Genomic DNA, 21956 nt, shown 5'->3' with positions numbered 1-21956 from the left:
GGCACCTAATCCATTCTAAGGAGGGTGAACAATCAGGGAAGGCTTTCAGGAGGAGGTGGTGCCAGGCTGAGGAATAAAGGATGAGTAAGAGTCAGCTGGATGAAGGAGGGAAGGGTTCTGAGTGGAAGATTCAGCACATCTTCCAGCAGGGGGGTATGAAGTAGCGTGGCAAGTCTGGAGACGGGCAGAGCAGGACAGAGCTGACTCATGTGGTGTGGGGGAGAAGAGGTTAGAGGGAGCCCAGTGGGACCCAGGTCGTTGGCGCTCTTGTATGTCAGCCCAACCAAGGGCTGTGCTGCCATGGAAGGGTGTAAGCAGGGGAGTTTGCTTTCCGGACAGAACCACATGGCTGCTATGTGGAAAATGAGTGGAGCTGGAAGGGAGTGGGGACAGGGAAACCAGGCGGAGGGCTGTGGCAGTTAACCGGGTAAAGATGGGTAGCCCCACCTTGGCACATGGCTGAAGCTATAGGGATTGAGGGGAGGAAATTAACTGGAATGATATTTTCAAGGTAGGACACTACTAACCTGCCCCCCTCAATTCTCTGGTTTGGGGAAACAGGGTTGTAGAACTGAGGTTTCGTGTACCAGCTTGCAATTAGTCTAATTTATATTCAGGCATGTTGGCACATGCTCAGGTGCAAATCTTAAGCTTTGCTCCATTGCTGAGAAATAGTAGCATGCATTTTTGTCATGGTTCATAGTGGGGTGCACAGAGCCCAGGCTTCTTCATCAGACAGATGGCATGAAGACGCCGGCTCTGCCTCTGACTTGCTGCATGACTTCGGGCAAGTCATTTCACCTCTCATGGACTCAATCTCTTCCCCTCCAACAATGAGGGTTAACGGCAGTATTCCTGAGAGATTCGAATGGGATCATGCATGTAAGTGCCCGTCACAGCACCTTACACGTAGCAAGCATTCAGTCTCGGTTATCCCTCTAGAAGAGATCCGCAGCTAGGATTAGGAACCTCCAAAAGCACTCCCCAAACACATGCTTACCCCACTCCCACCCTCCCACCCCAGAGCAGACAGTTGATAAGGCCGAAGACACACCAAAGTCCATTAAGAAACTGATATTTGATCCTCCGAACAGCACTTCAGGACTCACTCTGGGCTGGCACGTCTATCATTTCCTTTGGCTCCTATGGCATCTCTGTCAGGATGGTGTGGCCAGTCCATCTGACAAATGAGAAAGCAGAGTTACGGAACCAGAAGCTGAAAGAGCCTGGACTTCATTCCCATCTAACTCTGAGAGGTATTATCGTTCCCATTCTTCGAATGAGGAATCAGAAGGTCAGAGAAATTAAGTAACTGGCCCGAGGTCACGTGGCTCAGAACTGGTGAAATGGGGATTCCCACTTAAATCTGTCCCAGTAAAAAAGCCCGCGATCTTTCGCTACTCCGTGATGCCTTTGCAAGTGACCCACCCTCTTGAGCCTCAGACGCCAGTGTCTATTTTGCAAGCTTGCTATGGAACCAGTTGTCACTTTCATCACAAATGTCCCTACTCCTGTCTTCATCTGACTTTGCAGGCTGGATGAAGGTGAGGCAAGCGAGACACCCAGGGTAGAAATTTAAGGAGGTGTCCTGGTTGAGGTGAGTGTGAGTACAGCCCCAGGAAGTGAGTGCCTCCTTAAATTCTGGGCCTTACGCACCTCATCTGCCTCATCCTGGTCTCCGCTGCCCTGATTTCGAGGTGAGCAAATTCTAGTGGGGCCGGGGAAGTGTGAGGAGCACAGACAAGTCGGGCCGTATGGCGTGCTGACGTAGAAGCAGTAGCTGACAGCAGACCCTGCTGCAGAAGCGCACAGGTCAACGGAAACCAAGGGCTGGAACGAATATCTCACAGGTGGACCTCGCTTCGTGTGATTGTTCCTCTGCATTCTGGGAATCGATGTATATATATCAATGATGAGCTTCTGCCTCCCGGAGGGTGTGAAGCTGTTTTATCTCCATTTCCACTTGGACAGCTCATGAACTACTTGAGGGTAGTGTCCATGTCCTATTTATCTTTGTATTCCCAGGATGTAGCAGCGTATTCGGCATGTAATAGTTGCTCATTATATGTCGAATGAAGTAAAGAACGCTTTGTCTTTCATTTCGAAAGCCCTTAATTATCTTAGGTCCTTTGATATTTTAATCATGAGTCATGGAACTATGGTACAATGAAAATTAGAGTCTCCTACGGAGGCTAGTCCACCAATCTGAGACAATAAGACATGGGGACACTCAATAAATATCAGCTCAATTTAAAAAGCTAGTAAATGGCAGAATGAGGATTCGATTCTAAAGCTTATGCTTTTTCCATTATAGTGCAAGGCTCAAGTCTGAGCAACGCTATTTTTTTTTTAATATACAAAGTTCTGCCTCTGCCCCTGTCACCAACTTCAGTCCCTTCTACCTAAACCCCCCAAATTGTGCCCCTCACATTGCCCTGTGGCAGCTGCCCAAACCTTCCTCCACTTTCAAACATTGCCCCTGATTACAGAAACACGGGCGGCAGAAACACCAGCAGCAGAACTTACGTTCTTCGGGCACAAGGAGGGCAAATAGGATTCATCTCACTCATAGCGGCAGCCAGAATTGTTGAGCTAAAAAAACTATGAGACCCACAGGGAAAGAGTGTTGTGATCAATCAGTTATGTCTGCCATGGGTCTAGGAAGGAGAGTGGCATCGTACATGCTGTGTATCTGCCAGTGGGGCCTTCATTCTACATGTCAGAAAAGCAACCTGATTGAACTACTAAAAATCCTCTCCATTTGTGAATCGGCGATGGCTTTGACCATTCATCATGCAAACTTTGCTACTGAAATTACATGCTACTCAACCTCTAGACCTCCCTTGAGGAGAACTAGAAGACAATGACATTCTCTAAGCAGTTCCTGAGAAAAGCCGAAATAGGTTTTTAGGGCAAAAACATGAGATTGGTAAGATTGGGGTATGAGGATTTCAGTGTCTTGTGGGTAGTTACCTATCTGACCTTTCCTTGATCAGCTTTGAGAATCAGCCCACCTTGGGACTGTTTTCAGCCCTGGCATTAATTGGAACATCTGCTGTTCCTCTGTAAACAATATAACCGATCATTTGGTTTTCAGTGATGCATTGTTTTCAATGCAGCTGTGTAGAATAATGCAAAATTAACCAGTAACACAACAGAACACGTTTCTGATCCCCTTCCTCCTTTTCCCCCATCCCACACTTATTCAAAAGAAGGGCAGTTAATTCCCAGAAGGTGTGTAGTGAGTCACGTGCAAGGAGTGACACGTGTCTTATCTCAGGGTTGATAATCCAGGTATGAAACACACTCAGGTAGAAGGGTTAAGCCCACTCAAGCCCCTGGAATAGGTACTAGGAGTAGGAAAGGTGAAGTTCAGCCAAGCAGAAATATCCAACAAGGGTGATACAAACTTCTTACACGGGAAACCCAAGGAATGTTCCAGAAAAAATCTGGGTACGGCCAAAGGGACACATATTCCTGTAAGTCCAGCAGGCAGCAGTTAGAAGTAGACACAAGGCTGATGTCACAGGGTCAGTCAAGCAACTGTAAAAAGAACGTATAGAAGGGACCATGAACCCAGAAATCACATCCTGTGGAAGTTCAGATGTCAGAACTCAGATAAAGACTCTCGACTAATGATAATTACATTAGCTGATTTTATTAAGTGGTTACCCTCTGCCTGGCACTTTACATCCATTATCTCATAAGTAATCAGAACATAGACTAAGATGTGTCCTGCTGCGGAACAGCCAACTGTGGCAGACCTCAGTGCCACCTCCCCACTGTGTCCGGGCTGCTGTGCCTTGAACACACCCTGCCCCAGTCTGCGTTACCTGGGAATTGGAACAGGCTGGGGCAGCAGGAATTATGTCAGTAGGGTTAGGAGTGAAGAGTGGGGGCAGCAGAGGGACTGGTAAGAGGACTGTGGCCAGTTTGTGGACACACTTTCTCCTTCACTCTTTCTGAGCTTCTGTCCTCCTTGAAGGCAGGGGATCCTCCCTGGATCCTGCTTCCCACATCTGCTTACAGCTAAGGGGATGCACTTTACAGTCAGCCTTGACTTGCTAAAAATGTACACTTTTATTAATCCACATGTCTTGTTGGCCCTCTATTCCTAGGTTTGGCTTGGTGACCTGTTGACAGTGGGCAGATCAGAGAGCCAGGCTCGGGTAAGGGAGGTGCCTCTGAGACTGACACACTGTCCCTGAGGAAAACCAGATGCCAACTCCTCTTGGTCACTGCATCTCTGTCTTAATTATCTACTGCCTGACAGCAAAGCTCCATTATTCATTGTACATGGCGTCTGACACATAGTAGGTATTCAGCCAGGATAATGTGACCCCAAAGTCTGTTCTTCCAAAAATCCTGCCTGCCTTTTAGTAGAGCCCATAGTTGTCTACTTGGGGGTGTTATGTTCCGGAAGGGAAAGATAGCTTAAATGATGGGCAAGTGGGCAAGGCTCAGCAGGTAGCCGGAAGCCTAGACTGGCACCACTGGCCTTCCTGAGAGCACCAGCGTGGCCCTGATAATACCAGAAGCCAGTCTAAGGGATCTATCTCAACCTGCTAAATGCCACTGGCAGCACTGCCACTGTCCCTAGGGAGAATTCTGCAACAGCCCCTCACATCTTTCCCATCGCTGCCCACCAGGCAGCTTCCTCCTGTGCACTCACACAGCACTTAGCAGATTGACCCAGTGTTGAGCCACCCTCCCTACTAGGTAGTTCCTGAAGGGCTGACTCATCTCTACATCCCCAATGCCTGGGACAGTGCCTAAAACACAAGAGGTGCTCTGTAGATGTTCACTAAGCAAACGAATGTCTGAGCCACAAATGTGGTCCCAGATGGACCACCTCAGATTCAGTCTCTACAGCCAAATAACAACTTTTTCCCTCCCCTGTTCCTGCAAGGTTCAGGCATGATGCAAACCACAAGCAGGAATGCTTTCTGCCTGGGCTGGAAATTTTTTTCCACAAAGTGCTTGCAGACCCATTATACCCCTTTTGATCATTACGGTCGTTGTCATGGAGGTACCCTTATCAGCATTTCCAAGATGAGAGATCACAATCCAAAGGGATGAAATGACTCTTTCAAATCAGTGTAGAGCCAGCATTGGAAGCTGGTTCCCACTTTCATGCCTGACCTTTTATCTGTCAACCAGACACCTCCCATTAGGTGCCCACTATGTGCAAGGAGGCATGGGGCCAGGTATTGGAATCCAGAGGTGAAAATGCTATGGCCTCTTCTCTGCACAGGAGACAGACAGAGGAGGGCCTCAGCAGAAAGAGCAACCACCCCATTGTTGAGCCCCTTTTGAAACGTTCATCAAGCCCAGACTCCCTCCTGCTCACCCCCATCAGCCAAGTTGCCATTCAACTCGAAAGGCTTCTGGTTCCTCACATCCCGCATCATAACCTCAAGCTGGGCCCAATTTCAGATTCACACATGAGATGTTAAAAGGCATTCATGAGCAGAGGTTTGGCCTTTCGAACAACCTTCCAGGTGAACACCGGGAGCACCTTCACCCTCTGGCCCTATGAGCTGTCCACCAATAGAACGCGGACTCACAAAATGTTTGAATTGCAGGCAAACACTCAGTCACCCATCACTCTCCTTGGTGCTGTTTTCCTGCTGACAGACAGATTTTCAGTCACTTGATGACTCCTTTCTTCTGCGTGGCGCTCCCATATCTTTTCCTGCATGGTCTGCAGCTCTCTCTCTCTCTCTCTCTCTCTGGACAGCTGCCCCAAAGAAAAGGCCCGTGCTACACTTCAAGCTTGGAGAGAGGAGACAGGAGAGCCTCTTAGAGAAACTGGCACAAGAAATATCATATCCCAGCAGATGGATACAAGAGTGTAGGGGTGGGAGGTTGCAATTACCATATCATACATTCAAATAATGCTAAGCCTTCTTCTAACAGCCCAAACATATAAAGGGAAAAGTCAGAACCACTCTTTAGCTATAGGACCCTGGACGAGGCATTTAGCCTTGCAGAGCCTCAGTTTTCTCATCTGCAAATTGGGGAGAATAACATCCACATGGATGGGTCCTGGAGCCTTAAAAGATAGAAGGTGTATAAAGCAATCAGCACCATGCCCGACTTGTGGTAAATGCTCAATGATTGTCCGTTCTTATTCTTCCCCCAGAAAAGTAGCCTCTGTAGGGAATGATGTTAATGATATCCCAAGAGAGATGGTGGCCTCCTGGTAGGGAAGAAGGGACAAGCGGTTGCACAGGGGCCATGTGTCCCTCCTCTTCTTCATTCCCAGGGATAGCACCTGGCACACGAAGGTGCTTCCATGGGTGTTTGTTGAAATTGCCTTTTGAATCTCATTGTGGGGAACAGCGACAGTCCTTGGAACGTAATAAGTGGTCAGAAATTCTCGGTGTAAGAATAGATAATTGAGCAGACAGATTGTTTAACAAGATACAGTCTTCGTTGTCCAAAGAGTTGGCCATCTACGGCGGTCTCCTTACACATACATTCCTCCGCTATATTTAATTTTCAAACATTAATTGCAACTTCAGAAAACAAAAAGCAGATTTATTTTGTTTACTGGAAGCCTGGTAACCCATTTGATAGTTTCTCACTTTCTGATTGTGTGAAATGTGTTTGAGGAGTTAGAAAGACAAAAACAAAACAAATGAAACTAAGTAGTTGGCTTTCACATGCGTGCACGTTACTTTGAAAGCAGCCTAATGAGAAATTTCAGTCACTCAGAGGAAAGCTCAATCAACTCAGGGAGGGGGGAAAAGGCTGATTTTAGAGGCACTTTGGAGCAGTCCAATTTCATTTCCTTCAAGTGTAGTAAGCAAGAAGAGACGAGAAACCCACTGCCTAGGAGAAGCCCTAAAGCTAGGATTAATGAATAGGTTGGAAGGTTTGAAGCTTGCAGGCCCAGTTGTGTGCTGGTAAGTGAATGTTTCAGCAGTCCTTAAGGGAGCTTATACATAATTTATTTTCCTAAGTAGATACATGGTGTAGAAATGTTGTTTGCACTATTAATTGGACCAGAAAACTGTATCTTCATGGGTACCAGCTTTTCCTAACCTAACCTTTCTCAGCAAGGGCTCCACTTTGCAATTCCCAGACTCTGTAAGATAGGGTGGCAAACTTTCTCATATTCCTGGATGCAATGCCCCAGGAAGGAGAGCCTAGCCCCTGGCATGTGCAAACAGAAGGTGTTAGAGAAAGAGCACAGACCCAAGACATCAAGCCCAGGTGGGATCTTAACTCTGCCCCTGAACCAGCGTGTGACCTGGGGCAGATCCCTCACCTCTCTGGGCCTTACACTCTCCATGTGCAAAATGAGATGTTTGGGCAAGAAAATTTTGGGTGCCTGCACTTTTCCAGGATTCCCTGACTCTGAGATGCACCTCCCCCACTACCAGATGGGAGAGCCCTCATGTTTGCAAAGCATCAATCTCACCTGCCTGTTGAGAACAGACCAGGTTGAAAGGGGATGTGTGTGAGAGCTGTAGCTAAAAGGGACAGGGGGCATAGGGCACAGACTTTGGAATTAAGCAAAGATGTATTTCACCCCAGATATTCTACTTATCAACTCCGTGGACTGGCTCAGCCTTGCTGGGCCTCAGTTTCCTTATCTGGAGGGTGACAATACCAACCTCACAGGGCTGTTGTAGAAATTAGTGATGCATATAAAAAGTGAACGACACTCCGGGGAGGACAGCAAAGCCAGTCGGTGATTTAAGGGCTACCCTAAGAGCCACTAGAAGGCAGTAAGAGCCTCTTCCCGTCCTCAAGTTCATATTTCTTCAATTCAGAATGTGCCAGTTTCAGATTGGTGGTGTCCATCCACCGTACCAATAACTGGGTACGATTTAGTTGTTGGAATTCGGATGTAGATTTTCAAAGTGGGTTGTAAGCATCAAAGCATCTTCCTCTCCTACAGAGCTCCACTGTCCCAGTATCTCCTTGGCCACCCTGAGCTTCTAACGACAGGCTGAACATTATTAAGGAATAAGCAATCAGTGGCACATGGTGGTTTTTAGCCCCTCTAACTACTTCAAGGTGAGCCTGGTACTGCGGAGACATAAGCAGAGAGGACAGGACCCCTCAAATCCCCCGTTCTTTCATTCACCTCTGGCCTCCCCCCACCACTCAAAAAAATTATCTCTCTTCCGCTGAAAAGGAGAAACATAACTCTCCCCCCATCCCCACCCCCAGAATGAATTTGTAACTAGCAAAGATGTCTATTATGTAACCTTCCGAACAAATCCACTTTCATTTTCCCATTTAGGCCCAATAAGCACATCCGAAGATTATCTTGCCCACTTGGCGGATGAGAAAAAGTAGAGGCTCAGGAATTGATAGTTTCCTTCCCTCCAACTTGACGGGGCCCTTAAGAAAGTCGAAGAAGATGCGGTCTCTAAACTGTAATGTACTATGCAAATGTTAGCAATGAAAATGATGGTCATGGCCCCATTTTTTCTCTCAGGATCTCCACCGTCAGTCTTGGAGATTCAGGTTTGAAATGTGCACCATTAATTCTTACAAATTGATCCAACTAAGTGCAATTCTAGACTCTTAGAAACCCTGAAAATCCAGCCCTGCCATCCGCAGTGGGGCTGTCAGCACTTACCGGGAGAGCAGAGAAATGCCTGGGAGGATGGCAGGTCTGAAAAAGCAGCGAGCTCCACCTGACAGTCTGGACTTAAATAAATTGTATTTTCTGGCTGGGGGTGATAAGGCATAAATTTGAAGCGTGTGTTACTCTTACACATCATTATGCCCTGAAATGGAGAAGGAGAGCTGCATCTTGTCCCAAGTTTGAAGCAAAACTGCACTGTGTGTAAATAGCTCTCAGGCCTTTGATGTTGAGCTAAGAGAAAAATAATCCTCTCAGAAAAGCCAGGTGGAAGCTGAGGGCTCAGCAGGCAGACAGGGAGGCCGGCAGAGGGAGCAGCCTGCGTGCACCCTGCCACATCTGAGCCCCTTCCCCTGCCCCCACCAAGGTAAACTGTCTTCTTTTCTGAAAGGATTATTTCCTCTAATATCTTCACAGAGAAGCAAGCAAGAATGCTTAGGGATAATTAAGTGGGAAGTTCAGGTCACAGCAGAGAAAGGGAGGGGAGAGGAGTTGGACAAGGTGTCAGCCTCAGGTCCCACCAGACCCAAGCCAATTGGCCAGCACCAGAAGGCGCCTCCTAGAGGTGGGCAATGGGACAGGGCATAGCAGCACCTTGGAGCCCATTCATTCATTCATTCATTCAACAAAACAGACACAGTCCCTGCTCTCTTGGAGCTTACAGTTTAGTGTAAGACATGTCCAACAGATTATCCAGTTACACACTTTGATGTGCACCATAAAGGAAACGGGCTGGGGTGTGAGCTGTATAACAAGAAGCCCCAGTTCACATGGAGGCTGGGAGCGGGGGCGGGAGGTGGTCAAGAGAGGCCTCTGGGAAAGTGGCATGTAAGCCAAGGCCTGGTCACAAGTTGGCCAGGCAAAGGGTGTGGGAAGAATATTCTAGGCAGAAGAAACAGCATGAGGAAAGGCCCTGCAGAGGGAAGAGCTTGTTGCACATTCCAGGAGCTGAAGAAGCCAGTGTGTTTGAAGCATGTGAGAGAGGGGACAAAGGCAGACCAGGTCTAAACCGTATAAGGTCTGCTGAGGATCTGAGACTTTATCCTGAATGCACTAGGAAGCTGCAGAGGGTGTTAGGCCTTTTTGTAGTAGTCTTGACTTGGTAAGGAACTTGGCCATTGTAGAGTGTCACTTGGCCATCTCTCAGACATGGCTGCAGTCACCCTCCAGCTCCCTGCACTGCCACTCTGATTGCCACACCCTGACCTGAGTCAGTACACACCTGGCACCTTTGTGCATTTACCCCAGCACCCTCCCCCAGGAGGAGGAAGCAGGAAAGATGGGACTGACACTGAGAGCATCTGCAGGAGCTGCTACCTGGGCCTAGAGGAGTACCAGGCCTGTAAGGCGGCATCAAGGATGGGGAGCAAGTCTCTATCACTCCCACCTCAAGGACCTGTCTGCTCCCTCCTCTATAGGGACAGACTCTAATTCACAAGGCTTCAATGCTGTCAGCCCAGTGCCTGTCACAGAGCAGGCGCTCAGTCAGTGATCAGCTGAAGTTAGCAATCTCCTAGATCCCTCATCTCCTGTTGTAAGTGGGGAAACTGAGGGAGGCTGGTATAAAGGAAGGAATAGAATGGATTAGGAATCCGTGTCCCAGATGGACATGTCCTTGCTTCACAGCCTTGGGCAAATCACTTTCTCTCTGCCATGTCTCCATTTACTTACCTATAAAGTCAGATGGGTGGGTGAGATGATCTCTAAGACCACTTTCAGTTCTCACGCCTTGTCATCACCCTTGGAAGCTCAGAGAGGGTACCTTTATCACCACCACATAGCCTGTTTGTGGCATGGCTGGGATCACAACTGACTCCAGGAGCAGACAATACATCTCAGCCCAGTATTCAGAAGTTTAAGTACCAAATAGGGGGGATTTGGGGGATTCGAATTTGCAATCCGGTGCTAAGCTGAATGTACTTTTACTTACAAATCCTTTATATAGATAAAAAAATGAATATTATAAACTATTTTAGAGCCAAAGAGGTTATTTGGTGAGTCTACAAAGAAAAACTCTGTTGGAGCATTCCAGAAGTCACTCCAGATCCCTTGCAATGGATGTGCTAACTATAAAATGCTCTCGTCTGTTCATTATAGTGGCACCTTAAGAGCATATATCTAGGAAGACAAGTTTTAAGCCAAGTTCAGTGGCTATATACAATAGTGATGATAAAGCTCAGTACTTTGAAAAATTATGTTCCAGCTGTCCCCATGATGAAGCTGAGAGAATAGGGCTTGTCTGTGCTGAAATAGCACAGCTGGCCAGGGACTCAGAGCTGTTTCGTACAGTGAAGAAAATGTAGAATCTGGTGTTTTGCTGACCCTTCCTACAGATCATGAAAGCAGGTAGTAGGGCTTGTACTTCTTTGCAGTCCCCGTAATCCTTGCACGGTGTAGGAGCACATGCACATACATGTTGATTGGCTGATATAAAAAGCAAGGTGGAGAGAAAAAGTATGTGGCTAAGAAATGTCCCAGTGACAAAAAACCCAGGGCAGCACACCCAGAAAGAGAACGTGTTAGAATCAGACAGACACAGATTTGAATTACAGCTTCTCTGCTTAATAGCTGTGTGACTTTAGGCAAGTCACATAACCTCTCTGGGCCTCAGCTTCTGCCTCTGCACAATGGCAGTGATACCCACAGGTGGTCACAGTTTCAAGGGTTAAATGAGACAACATAGGTGAGCATCTAGCACAGTGCCCGGCACATGGTGGTAGAGGCCCCTCTCCCTTCCTTCCATCCAGCCGTCAAGATCTGCATGAGAAAGGCAGCCTCCAGCCTTCTCCCCTGTGACTTACCTGCCCCTGCACTAAAGATGAGAAGCCAAGCAGCATTCCTGTGGCCCCCACGCTGCAGGAGGAGACAGTGCCGTAGAGCATGATCAGGGAGGCAACTGGGGCCCAAATCTCAGTCACTGTAGGAATCCAATACATTTGGCCTGGCTCTCTTCCAGCCAGTTTTGCCAGATGTAATTTGGCTTCTGCTCGAGATTCCAAAGCAGTTATGTAATCATAATAACCACGGCATTTGTAGAAAGCTTTTATAGTTTCAAAGCATTTTTGCATGTATTACCACAGCTGAGCCTTTCAATAACCTTGAGAGGTAGCTAAGGTAAGGACTAGAATGCCACTTTATAGATGGAGAAACTGAGGCTTGGAGGGTTTATTTGGTTCACCTCAAGTCACACAATAAGTGGCAATATCAAACTCAAACAAAGATCTCTGCATTCCTTGCCCTGGACTTTTCCCACACCATCATACTGCATCTTTATAATCGTGTGTTCATCAAAAAGTGGACTAAACAAAAGTGGACTGAACAACTACTGAACAACTGTGTGCCAGGCAAGGACTAAGTGCTGGGATTCAGAAATGAAAGGCAGGGTCAAGTTCAGGAGAGATGCGGGACTAACTCTTCAATGCCGCGTGATAGCTACCATGGTAAAGGTGAGGAGCGGATAAACCCAACTTAGTCCAGGGGCTCAGGAAGGCTTCGTGGAGGAGGAGTCTTGCAGAACAGTTAGAGGTTGCCCAGGCAGAGAGCCAGAGGTTGTCCAGGCAGAACAAGAAATGAGAGGAGTTACAGGCAGCAGAAGTGGCAAATGGAAAGCCACATCCAAGGGCACTGCAAGGTTTCGATCTAGCTCCACTCACCCACATACTCACTCATTTATTCATTTGCCATATATTTCTGGAGCACCCCCATGTGTTGGGCACTGTGCTAGCCACAAGGGGTAGATACTCCAGCAGATGCAGTCCCCAAGCCCGTGGAACTTACCTTTTAGTGGATTTCCGGGAACTCAGGTGGAAAGCAGTAGGATGGAGTGGGCAGAGGCATCATAGAAGGCTGTGTTGGTGGGCCTGGATTTCAGCCTCAGGGGTATGAGGAGCCTCGATGAATTTTATGCACAGGATTAACAAGGTCAAGTTTGCATTTCGGAGAGAGCAAACCACAGTTAACTTAGAGGATGAGCTGGAGAAGGTTGTCTGGAGTCCAGGGGCCCAGCTAGGAAACTGCAGCTGCTCAGGCAGTATGTGACTGGGTCCTAAGTTACAGCAGTGCAGAAGACAAAAGGCGAAGTGCAAGATGTGTAGAGACGGTGTCCACAGGCCTTGCTAGTTCATTGGCCATGGAGGTGAGGAAGAGGGAGTGTGGTAGCTACTGTGAGGGTCTAGCTTGAGCCCCTTGGCAGGTGGCGAAGCTATTCCCCATCACAAGAGTTCAGAAGAAACATGCTGGGGAACAGAGAGCCTGAGGAAGAATTGTTCCCATGGGGGCATGCTGAGTGTTGGAGATCTGTGGATCCCCCTAAGGTCACATTTATTAGGCAGTGGGATCAGTATGTCTGGAGCCCAGGAGAGATCTCAAAGCCAGAGGTTCAGATTGGAGGGTCAAGAGTTTAATAACGATGTTTGACACTTGGAAATGGACAGGACAACCAGAGAGAAAAGATCCCATTGCAACGAACCCCAAGGGGTGCCCGGATTTGTTCTTTGATGCCAGAATCCCACTTGGCAAGTCAGGCCATTAGCCAAGATGAGGAATCACTGGTCTCCAAGAGGGGTTGATTGTGATAGGCTGCTGGGACTCTGGCCTACTGTTGGATTTCTGGGGTCTTGCCATTCTCAAAAGCCCAGTCTGAAGTCACCCATATGCTTCTCTTTCTCTCTCTCTCTCTCTTCTCTTCTTTAGGTGTTTACAAAATATGGGAAGTGTTACATGTTTAACTCAGGCGAGGATGGCAAACCTCTGCTCACCACGGTCAAGGGGGGGACAGGCAACGGGCTGGAGATCATGCTGGACATTCAGCAAGATGAGTACCTGCCTATCTGGGGAGAGACAGGTGAGCTGGGCACACGGATCGGGGCAGTGGGTGATGGCAGAGGGGTGCAGGATTCTGAAAGACTGGTTTGCCTCAGGTGGGCTGTCTTGGCCCAGCCTGTGATGGACTGCTCTCCATCGGAGGGTTGGTGATGTGCCAGTGAATGGTAAGGATGTCCCTGGCATGGACTAGGATGTTTCCTAGGATTTTGCTAGATGGAAAAGGGGCAGATGGTGGGAATACTGGGAAAGGAAGGCAGGTAGAGCAAGGGGGAAGTATTGGCAGGAGGCATGGACAAAGGTGTGAATCAACAAGTATGGTTGGGCAAGTGAGTGTCTTGATTTCAGAAGAGGAAAGGATGGACTAGCCCTTTCCTCTCCCAGGCATCTTGAATATTTCACCCAGCTAGGAGGCCCAATGGAGAGGAAAGCAGGATCCTCCCCCTGGGGAAAGTGGAAGGGCTGTGCAGTGTTGGAAAACCAAAGGGTACGGACTCAGGGGCCCGGCACCATGCCCATGTGAGTCCCCCAGGGCCCGTGTGTATAGGCCCTAAAGCTTATTTCATGCATTCAGTTATTTATTTAGCAAACAATTCATTAGCCATGCATACTATCTCCAGCTTTGCACCAAAGTAAGGATATTATGGTGGAAAAGGTAGAGCGTTTGATCACAGGAGGAGGAAACACACAATTGCAGTCTAGTGTGACAGAAATGTGCTAGTGTTATGGAGGGATGGCAGCCTTTACCTGGGAGACAGGAAGGTTCAAGGAAAGCATTCTAGTGCAGGGGGTATTTGAACAGGGTCTTGAGAGTACCCTGGATTATATGGGTGATTCCTCCTATGAGGAGTGCAGGTAGGTCAGACAGGGGAGAAGGCAATGTGAGGACGGAAGCTGAGACTGGAGTGATGCAGCCAGTAAGCCTCGGGATACTGGCAGCCTCTATGATTTTACCGAGTGGAGAAAGTAAAGAGTGGAACCATGGATGCCAAGGAGATCGAAGTGCGACTAAGGCCGTGTTCAGGGCATCACAGGGAGGAGCAGAGAAGGGGCTCAAGAGATGGGCCTGAGGAGGGGCTGCAAGGAAGAGTGGAGAAGAGAGAAGTTTCCAGCAGGAGGGAGGCCCTGACCCCTCAGGTCAGAGCTGAGGAGGGGAAGGGGATGGAGGCCAAGCAGCCCAGACCCCACTCCTTGCAGCCCCCACCCTGCGATTCCTGCAGCCAACTTCTCCAATTCCGAAGTTCAGCCCTCACCACACCCAGGGCGGCCAAGCTTCTAAGGCAGCAAGGGCTTCCACTCAAGGTTTGACTGACTGCAAACTCAAAACTCTTTCCCACCACCAGGCTCTCCCTTCCTCCTTGCATCTCTAGCTCGAGTACCTAGCAGGGGAGAGTTGAGCGTGGCTACTTTCCTCCCACTATGGTTCACTCTCCCGCCCCTTCAGCTGAAAGGTAAAATGGCCGCCACACATGTCACTCCTGTAATGCCTCCTGGCAGCTCACTTCATGCCCCAGACCCTCTGAACCCCATCTGCTGCTTGCTAAGGAGACATTTAGTTGATCCCATACACTTTTCTAAATTTCATGCCGCTTCCCTTCAGCAGACAGATGAGGTTTGTGTGAGTACTGAGCTCCAGCATCCTGAGAAATGGCCAACAGAGCCTAGCTCTTTGGAACCACCGTGAGGATGGGCCATGTCCTATGAATGTGGGGACCTGCAGACTACCCCGGGTCCTGGGAGCTGAGTCTTGGCCCCAAAGAGAGACCCTGCCTTGCAGACACCAGAACATTCGGCTTATTGAACCACCTGTGGAAAAGGAGAGAAATGAGGAAATAAAAATGAGTCTTGGAGACCCCACGCCCAAAGCCTGACCGGAAATTAAATATGTCCTTCCATGGTAATATTGAAATTCCCACCCTGTCACCTCGATTCGGGAGCAAAAACACATGTATAGACACACACGTACACTCACACTCTCACACTCACACTCACAATACCAGATACCGCCACACAGACATCTTCATGTGGCACAGCTCCCGGGGGAGGGGGGGCGGGGGCAGGAGGGCATTTGGCCTTGGGTCCGAGAACTGGCCGCTGGTCGAAGGGGCTCCAACCACAGGGTCTACCCCCAGGATATCTGCATCCTGCCTCCTGCAGCCAAAGATGGTCAAAGCAGGAAAGAACCTCTGAGATCATCTATCCCAGCTAATGGCCTCGATCCCTTGAGGAGGGAGAACTGAGGTCTAGCAGGAAGCTGTGCCACAGTGAAAGTAGTGCAGTGAATTCCTGGCCAAGCCCGGACTGTGTTGACCCAAGCTACCTGACCACCAGTCGGCCCTAGCGGACCATGAACTGTACCAATTAAAGACAAACCCATAATTATGATTAAGGACCTGCATGTGCCGCATGCCACGCAGGGCGTTGTCAGGGGTGCCGAAGACAGGAGACAAAGACCCTGCCTTTCAGGAGCTTATCTCCTTAGGAAGCCAGACTTGCACACAGAAGGACTCTAGTCTCACTCCTGTGGCAGCTCTCTCTACACGACAGACCAAAACTTGTCACTCAAACCATTTCCTCTGAGGTTGGATGGTTGTGGAAGTGGGCTGTGTGAAGGAGGAGGGTATCTAAAACAAGGGTACGGGCCAGAAGACACTGGTTAGAGAAGAAACCGTTTGATAGAATTTCTGCAGCAGTGGAAATGTTCTCTGTCTGCACTGTCCAAAATGGCAGCCACAACTGGGTACTTGAAATGAAAAACTGATTTTTAATATCATTTCGTTTGTATTGATTTCAATTGCCTCAGTGGACTAGCAGCTACTGTATTGGGGAGCACAGCTTCAGGGTGCTTCTTGGACTTTTGCTTTGGCATCCACCTCCCGCATCCCTCTGGAGTCATAATATTCCTCATTCTCAGCCTCCCCCTTGCCACAGTCTTGAGTGATAGGAAGAGCTCATTGTTCCCATTTGCCAGGGGAGGGGCTGAGGTTAGGTGACTTCCCCCAGGTCACCCAGCTGGGACTTCCGAATCCTTACATCCAGGCTTCCTCCACTATACCTTTCTTTAGTCTGAGAAGTAACCGAGCAATGAGCTGCCTCTTCAGGAGGCCGGTCACCTCAGCACTGCTTGTTTCCTGGGCCAGTGAGAAATGAGCCCCATGTGGGTGCAAGTGAGGTCTACCCACCTTCTGAAGGATGAGAGGTGGGCTCTGGCAAACAGATGCTTGTGTGTGAGGCTCCCTAAGGAAGCACTACAGCATCTGGCTGCTTGGCCATTGCTCACAAGGTCTGTGGGTGCAGCCAGACCTAGCCCCACCGTGGTCCTCAGGAGAGTCCATACCTGCCAAGCCATGTTGCCCCATGGACACCACCATCTTTCTTCCTTGGCATTCCCACCTCTTCTCAGCCCCCAGAGAAAGGAGCCTGAGTCCTCGTAGGAAATATTTGGGTGATAGGGAAGAAATTGATTGCAATATGATTGTTGAGGGAGTAGCCACAGACAGCTTGGTGAAGGAGGCAGTGCAGTAGGACAGAAGAGTGGCATTATAGAGACGGACCCCAGTTCAAATCCCCAGCCCCTCCTTTACTAGCTGTGTGACTAAGAACAAGTGAATGAGCCTTAGTTACCTCACCTGTAAAATAGAGATCAGTAAAACAAATTAAACTCATCAACTTAACAGGATGGCTGAAGGGATCAAACAAGAGCTTTCTGCAAACTGTAAACAGTAGATGGATGATAGTGAGACCAATAGCTGGCAGGGTGGTCACACTATCCCAGAGGCAGAGAACATTCCAAGTATCTCATACCTGTAAGAGGGGTCCTAAAGCACCTCAACATCTGAAATCTCATTCTGCTCAAAGCAGAGCCTCCGATACATTCCTGCTTTGCCTTATGGACAGCTTCATCTCTCAGAAATTTGCGGAAGCCATGAGGGAACCACTCCCCTGGGTGTAGTTCAACCAACAGAAAGGACTTTGGACACCCATGAGTGAATTACGAAAGGGCACCCACCGAGGGCTGACCCAGCCCAATGGGCTTATGCTTAGCAAGTAGAGGGTGACTAGGAAAATTGTCAAAAGTGTCCTTTCTTCCAGGCTGACAATGCCCTCTTAGTGAAACATCCTTGTGCCTGGAAAGGCAGGTTCAGTCACACGTGGCCCTAGACAGTATGCCCTCAAATCGGCCCTATGGAATGTCAGGGATTTGAGATATTATATGTTCCAGGAATATAAAGGACCTGGAGAACTCTGGTTAGACAAAGTTAAACACATTTATTCATTGCAAGAATTCTTTAATATGCTACATCATGAGTTCTCCAAGATAGGAATATTGCACGCAGCATTTATTTCCCAAAAGCCTTTGAATGGAAACTTTCTTTCTCCTGGAGGAGCTCACAAACTACAGAAAGGACAGAAAAGCTATCCTGGACTATACAAGTGCAGATTTCATGGCCAGCATTTTCTAAAGGAAATTAAATTGAAGGCAGGTGGGAGGTTGTTAAAAATGAAACTCTGTGTAGATAGATGCCTCTGAGAAACTTCAAAGAAAAAAGAAATAGGCAGTGGTTATCTAGGTTGCACATGAGAGAAACAGGATTCAAACAAGCTTAGGCATGAAAGGAATTGTACTGTCCCTGAAATCGGAGGCAAGCTTCTACAACCAAACAGCGGGAGGGTGAGGATGCAGCCTCGGCAACGACTGGCTCCAAGGGCTCGGGCCCTCGGGTTTCGCACTCCTTCTCTCACCTCTTCTCTCTGAGACCCTTTATTCTCTCTCACTAGAGAAAGGCTTTTTCCACGTATACATGTTTTTTTTCACACATGATTCCCAATAGTTTAATTTTTACACATCTGACCACAAGCCAAGAGACTGTTAAGTCTCTTACTGATCTCCTATTAAGAAAGAAAGAAAGAAAGAAAGAAAGAAAGAAAGAAAGAAAGAAAGAAAGAAAGAAAGAAAGAAAGAAAGAAAGAAAGAAAGAAAGAAACAGGAAAGAGACTCATTGGCCTAGCTCAGTCAGGTGTCCATGTCCACCCCTGGACTTACCAGCAACCATTAGAGTTCATGGAAGGACATGAGGACAGGATGACCCTGAGGAAGCTGGGTAGGTAGCAGCTAGGGAAGGAGTTCCCAAGAGACAATCCAATGAATGGCCATCCTTGGGGAGGGAGGCGCCAGGGTGAGAGTTGTGGGGTGGGTTACGTCTGAAGAAACAAGAATTGGTATATAAGGAGCTCTCTAATGAACTCAAATTCTGGATAGATGGGCTCAAAAGTTGGAAAGATCATGAAAAGGGCCCCTCCCTTTCTCATCTCTCTCTATCCTTCATTCACCTAAATGCAAAATACCGTTTTATTAAATGTTACCTTCTTTGATTTCTCCAAATCCTAGTATTGTAGAAAAATGAATTCAATATTATATGTTTGAGCAAAGGAATTATTTTGAGAGTGTGTGTTCTAATAGTGGTGACTATCTGGCCCTCGATTATATCCTCAGCTTCATCACTTCCTACTCTGTCCCCTTGTTAGTCTGGCTCCAGGCACACCGGCTTCCCTGTTGCTTCTAGAACACTCCAGGAACACTGTCACTTTAAGGCATCTGCTTTCTGCAGTCCCTCTACCTGTAATTCTCTTTGCTCAGACCCACATGACTAATTGCCTCACCTCTATCAAGTCAAATATCGCCTTCTCAAGGAGGCCGACCCAGGCTGCTCCTTTTAAAATTCCACTCCACCCCACTCTTCACCCCTCTTTATCTGCTCTGCTTGTCCTTATCTCTATGACATGCGTCACCTTCAAGTATATTATATGATTTACTTATTTTTTCTTGTTTAGCCCCTTCCATTAAAACATACTCCAAGAGGTTAGGGATCTTGGACTGTCTGGCTCACTGACATATACAAGAGCAATAAATATTTGTTGGTGTATTTGTCAAGAGAGAAAAAATTGCTGTAGTTGTGCCCACTGATAGGGCCTGGGTGAGGGAGGCACTAACATTAGTGAATTGCTATTATGTGCCATGAACGTTTTATCCCAAGAATCCTCCTGGTTACCCTGCTAAAAAGATGTCGTAATCCCCAAAGAAAGGTAAAACTGGAGGAGCCCAGAGAGGTTGGGTAAGCTTCCCAAGAACACACACCTCATTAAGTAGTTGACCCAAGCTGAAAACCCACTTATGAACCCAAAAGCAATTCTCCTTCCACAATATTCCTTTAATGTTTGAAACGTGGTTGTAAAAGCATTACCACGAAAATAGCTCAGGGGAAAAATAAAAAGAAAGAAGTTCAGGTGATATCTCTGAAGAGAGAATAGCATATAATGATAGGTCTGTTGAAGTTCTTTTCTATTTTTTCTGTTTTTTTTTTTTTTCTAATAGCAGAATCCTTGTCTGAACAAAAGCTTTAACACAACAGCAGTATATAAAATAGATAAAGGCAGAGCAGCTCTTTTTCTGCTGGGATAGGGACTCCAGTTGGATTTCTCCAAGCTCACTATGGCTGACCATGGGAGGTTTCCTGAGGGACCCCAGGGCTCCATGGATCCCAGTTAGAAATCACTGGATGGGAGATTGCTGTTACCAGGATAAAAACAGTGTCAGCTGGACCCGTGGCTGTGTACATCCCAGAGATCCACACTAAGCATCTCCCCCCCTTCTCCTGGGATGCTGAAAAGGAGCACATGACACATCTGCCGAGTTCCAGAGCCTCAGGGAAGCTGACAGTCTAGACCTCGGGTTGAACACAGTGGACTGAACCCCACCTAAATGGCAATCAAGAATTTTTTTTTTTAAGTATAAACCCACAAAGACAAAGAGGATGAGCGAGAAGAAAACAGTAGATGTCAGCAAACTTTTGGAAGACGGAAAGCAGATGGAAACTTCTCGACAGGGCAGATAAGGCTAAAAGATAAGGGTCTGCACCTGGAAGCGAACTAGAGCCAAACAGTTCTCACCAGAGATCCCAAGAAAGGATCGGGGATCGGAGGCATCAAGTATTACTGAAGACAGGGCTGAGAGGTCGAGTTAAAATTGGGAGCATTAGTTAAAAGCCTGTAAAAGAAACTGTTATGTCTTCCCATATATCCCCCTAGATATGGCCCAAGCAGCCAGATAAATATCTCTCCACCCCTAGAAGAAAATAAGACTGAAACAGACAGGCTCTGAGCTTAAGGAAACCAGGCAAAGCTGAGGCCACGGGTGCAGTGCTATGAAGTGAAACTCTGCTTCCTGAGTAGCGAGACCTCCAACCAGGCTAATGTGTCCCACCCCCAAACAGACTTCTGGGGAAATCCCTTTCTGGAGACATTGACAAGCTCAAGAGAAAAAAATCCACAAAGAGGAGTCCCCAGACGAAATGGCCTAGTTAGATCACTCTAGAGCGAAGTCCCTCGGTAAATCCTCCCACACTGGAATGACCATGCAAGCTTTAGAGAACCTCTTAACTATGAACGCCCAGCCAAAGAGCCAGGCTTTTGAAGCAAGCCACTAACAGGAAAGGAAGTAAAACCCACCATACGAAAAAGAAACTTTGAAGAAATAAGATAATGGTTAATGGCACAAGCTCTAGAACCAGACTAAAGCCCAGGTTCAAATCCTAGCTATTCAATTTACCAGCTGGGTGACCTTGGGCAAGTTAGTTAATTTCTTTGGGCCTCAGTTCCATCACCTGTAAAATGGGAATACTATTATTATCTACTCTATAGGATTGTTAGGAAGATTGAAATGAGTTAATATTTGTGAAGCACTTAGAAAAGTGCCTGAATAATATTAGGCAATATGTAAGTGTTTGATAAAAAAAAAAAAAAAAGAAATGCAAGGAACGAAAGGAAACATCAAACTACTTTAATTAAAATTCCCGAGAGACAAAAGATGGCATTGCATCCATAAACAGAAGATATTAAAATAAGATGGTGTTAAAAAGTAACATTCAAATAAGTTTTAAAAACTAGAAATTAAAAATATAATTGCAAACATTTTTTAAACTTATAGAAGGATCGAAATTGAGGAAACCTCCTGAAAAGTAAAACAAAAAGACAAATGGACAATGGGAGAGGACAAAATATGAAAACAAGAAAGTATATCCAGGATGTCTAACATCCTACTACTGGGAGTTCTAGAGTACAAAACTGAGAGATGGAGAAGAGGACGTTGCCACAGAAATAATGTAAGGAAAATTCCCAACTGAAGCACATGATTTTCCATATCAAAAGAATCCATCAAGTCCTTCTGCAATAAGCGGCAAAACAACCAGACCGAGATGCATCTTTGCAAAATTCGGGCTAACAGAGATAAACAGAAAATCTTCAAAGTTTCTGGAGAATAAAAAAGTCACATACCTAGGATCTAGAGTCAGAATAGCCTGGGACTTCCCAACTGATACAGCTGAAGCTAGAAGGCAATGGCACAATGCTTTCGGATTGGGGAGGAAGAACTTCCTTTAATAGGATAGAATTCCTTTTTAAAAAAATTTAACTTAACTTTTTTATTTAAGTATAGTTGGTATACAATACTATATAAGTTACACTAGTTTCA

The 21956-nt window shown here is 47.2% G+C and overlaps 1 protein-coding gene across 3 annotated transcripts in view; it reads left to right on the top strand.

Annotated features, from left to right (window-relative positions):
• Positions 1–21956, top strand: part of ASIC2 (acid sensing ion channel subunit 2) — a 929683-nt gene that overhangs the window by 837704 nt on the left and 70023 nt on the right. For all 3 annotated transcript variants that reach the window (XM_036223411.1, XM_036223410.1, XM_036223412.1), the window contains exon 2: positions 13301–13451. In XM_036223411.1, coding sequence (XP_036079304.1) covers positions 13301–13451 — 151 coding nt within the window. The remainder of the gene's footprint in view (positions 1–13300; positions 13452–21956) is intronic.

This window comes from Rousettus aegyptiacus, unplaced genomic scaffold (assembly GCF_014176215.1).
Source record: "Rousettus aegyptiacus isolate mRouAeg1 unplaced genomic scaffold, mRouAeg1.p scaffold_m13_p_6, whole genome shotgun sequence".
Lineage (NCBI taxonomy): Eukaryota > Metazoa > Chordata > Mammalia > Chiroptera > Pteropodidae > Rousettus > Rousettus aegyptiacus.
The sequence above is the reverse complement of the archived record's forward strand: the minus strand, read 5'-3'. Positions and strand labels throughout refer to the sequence as shown.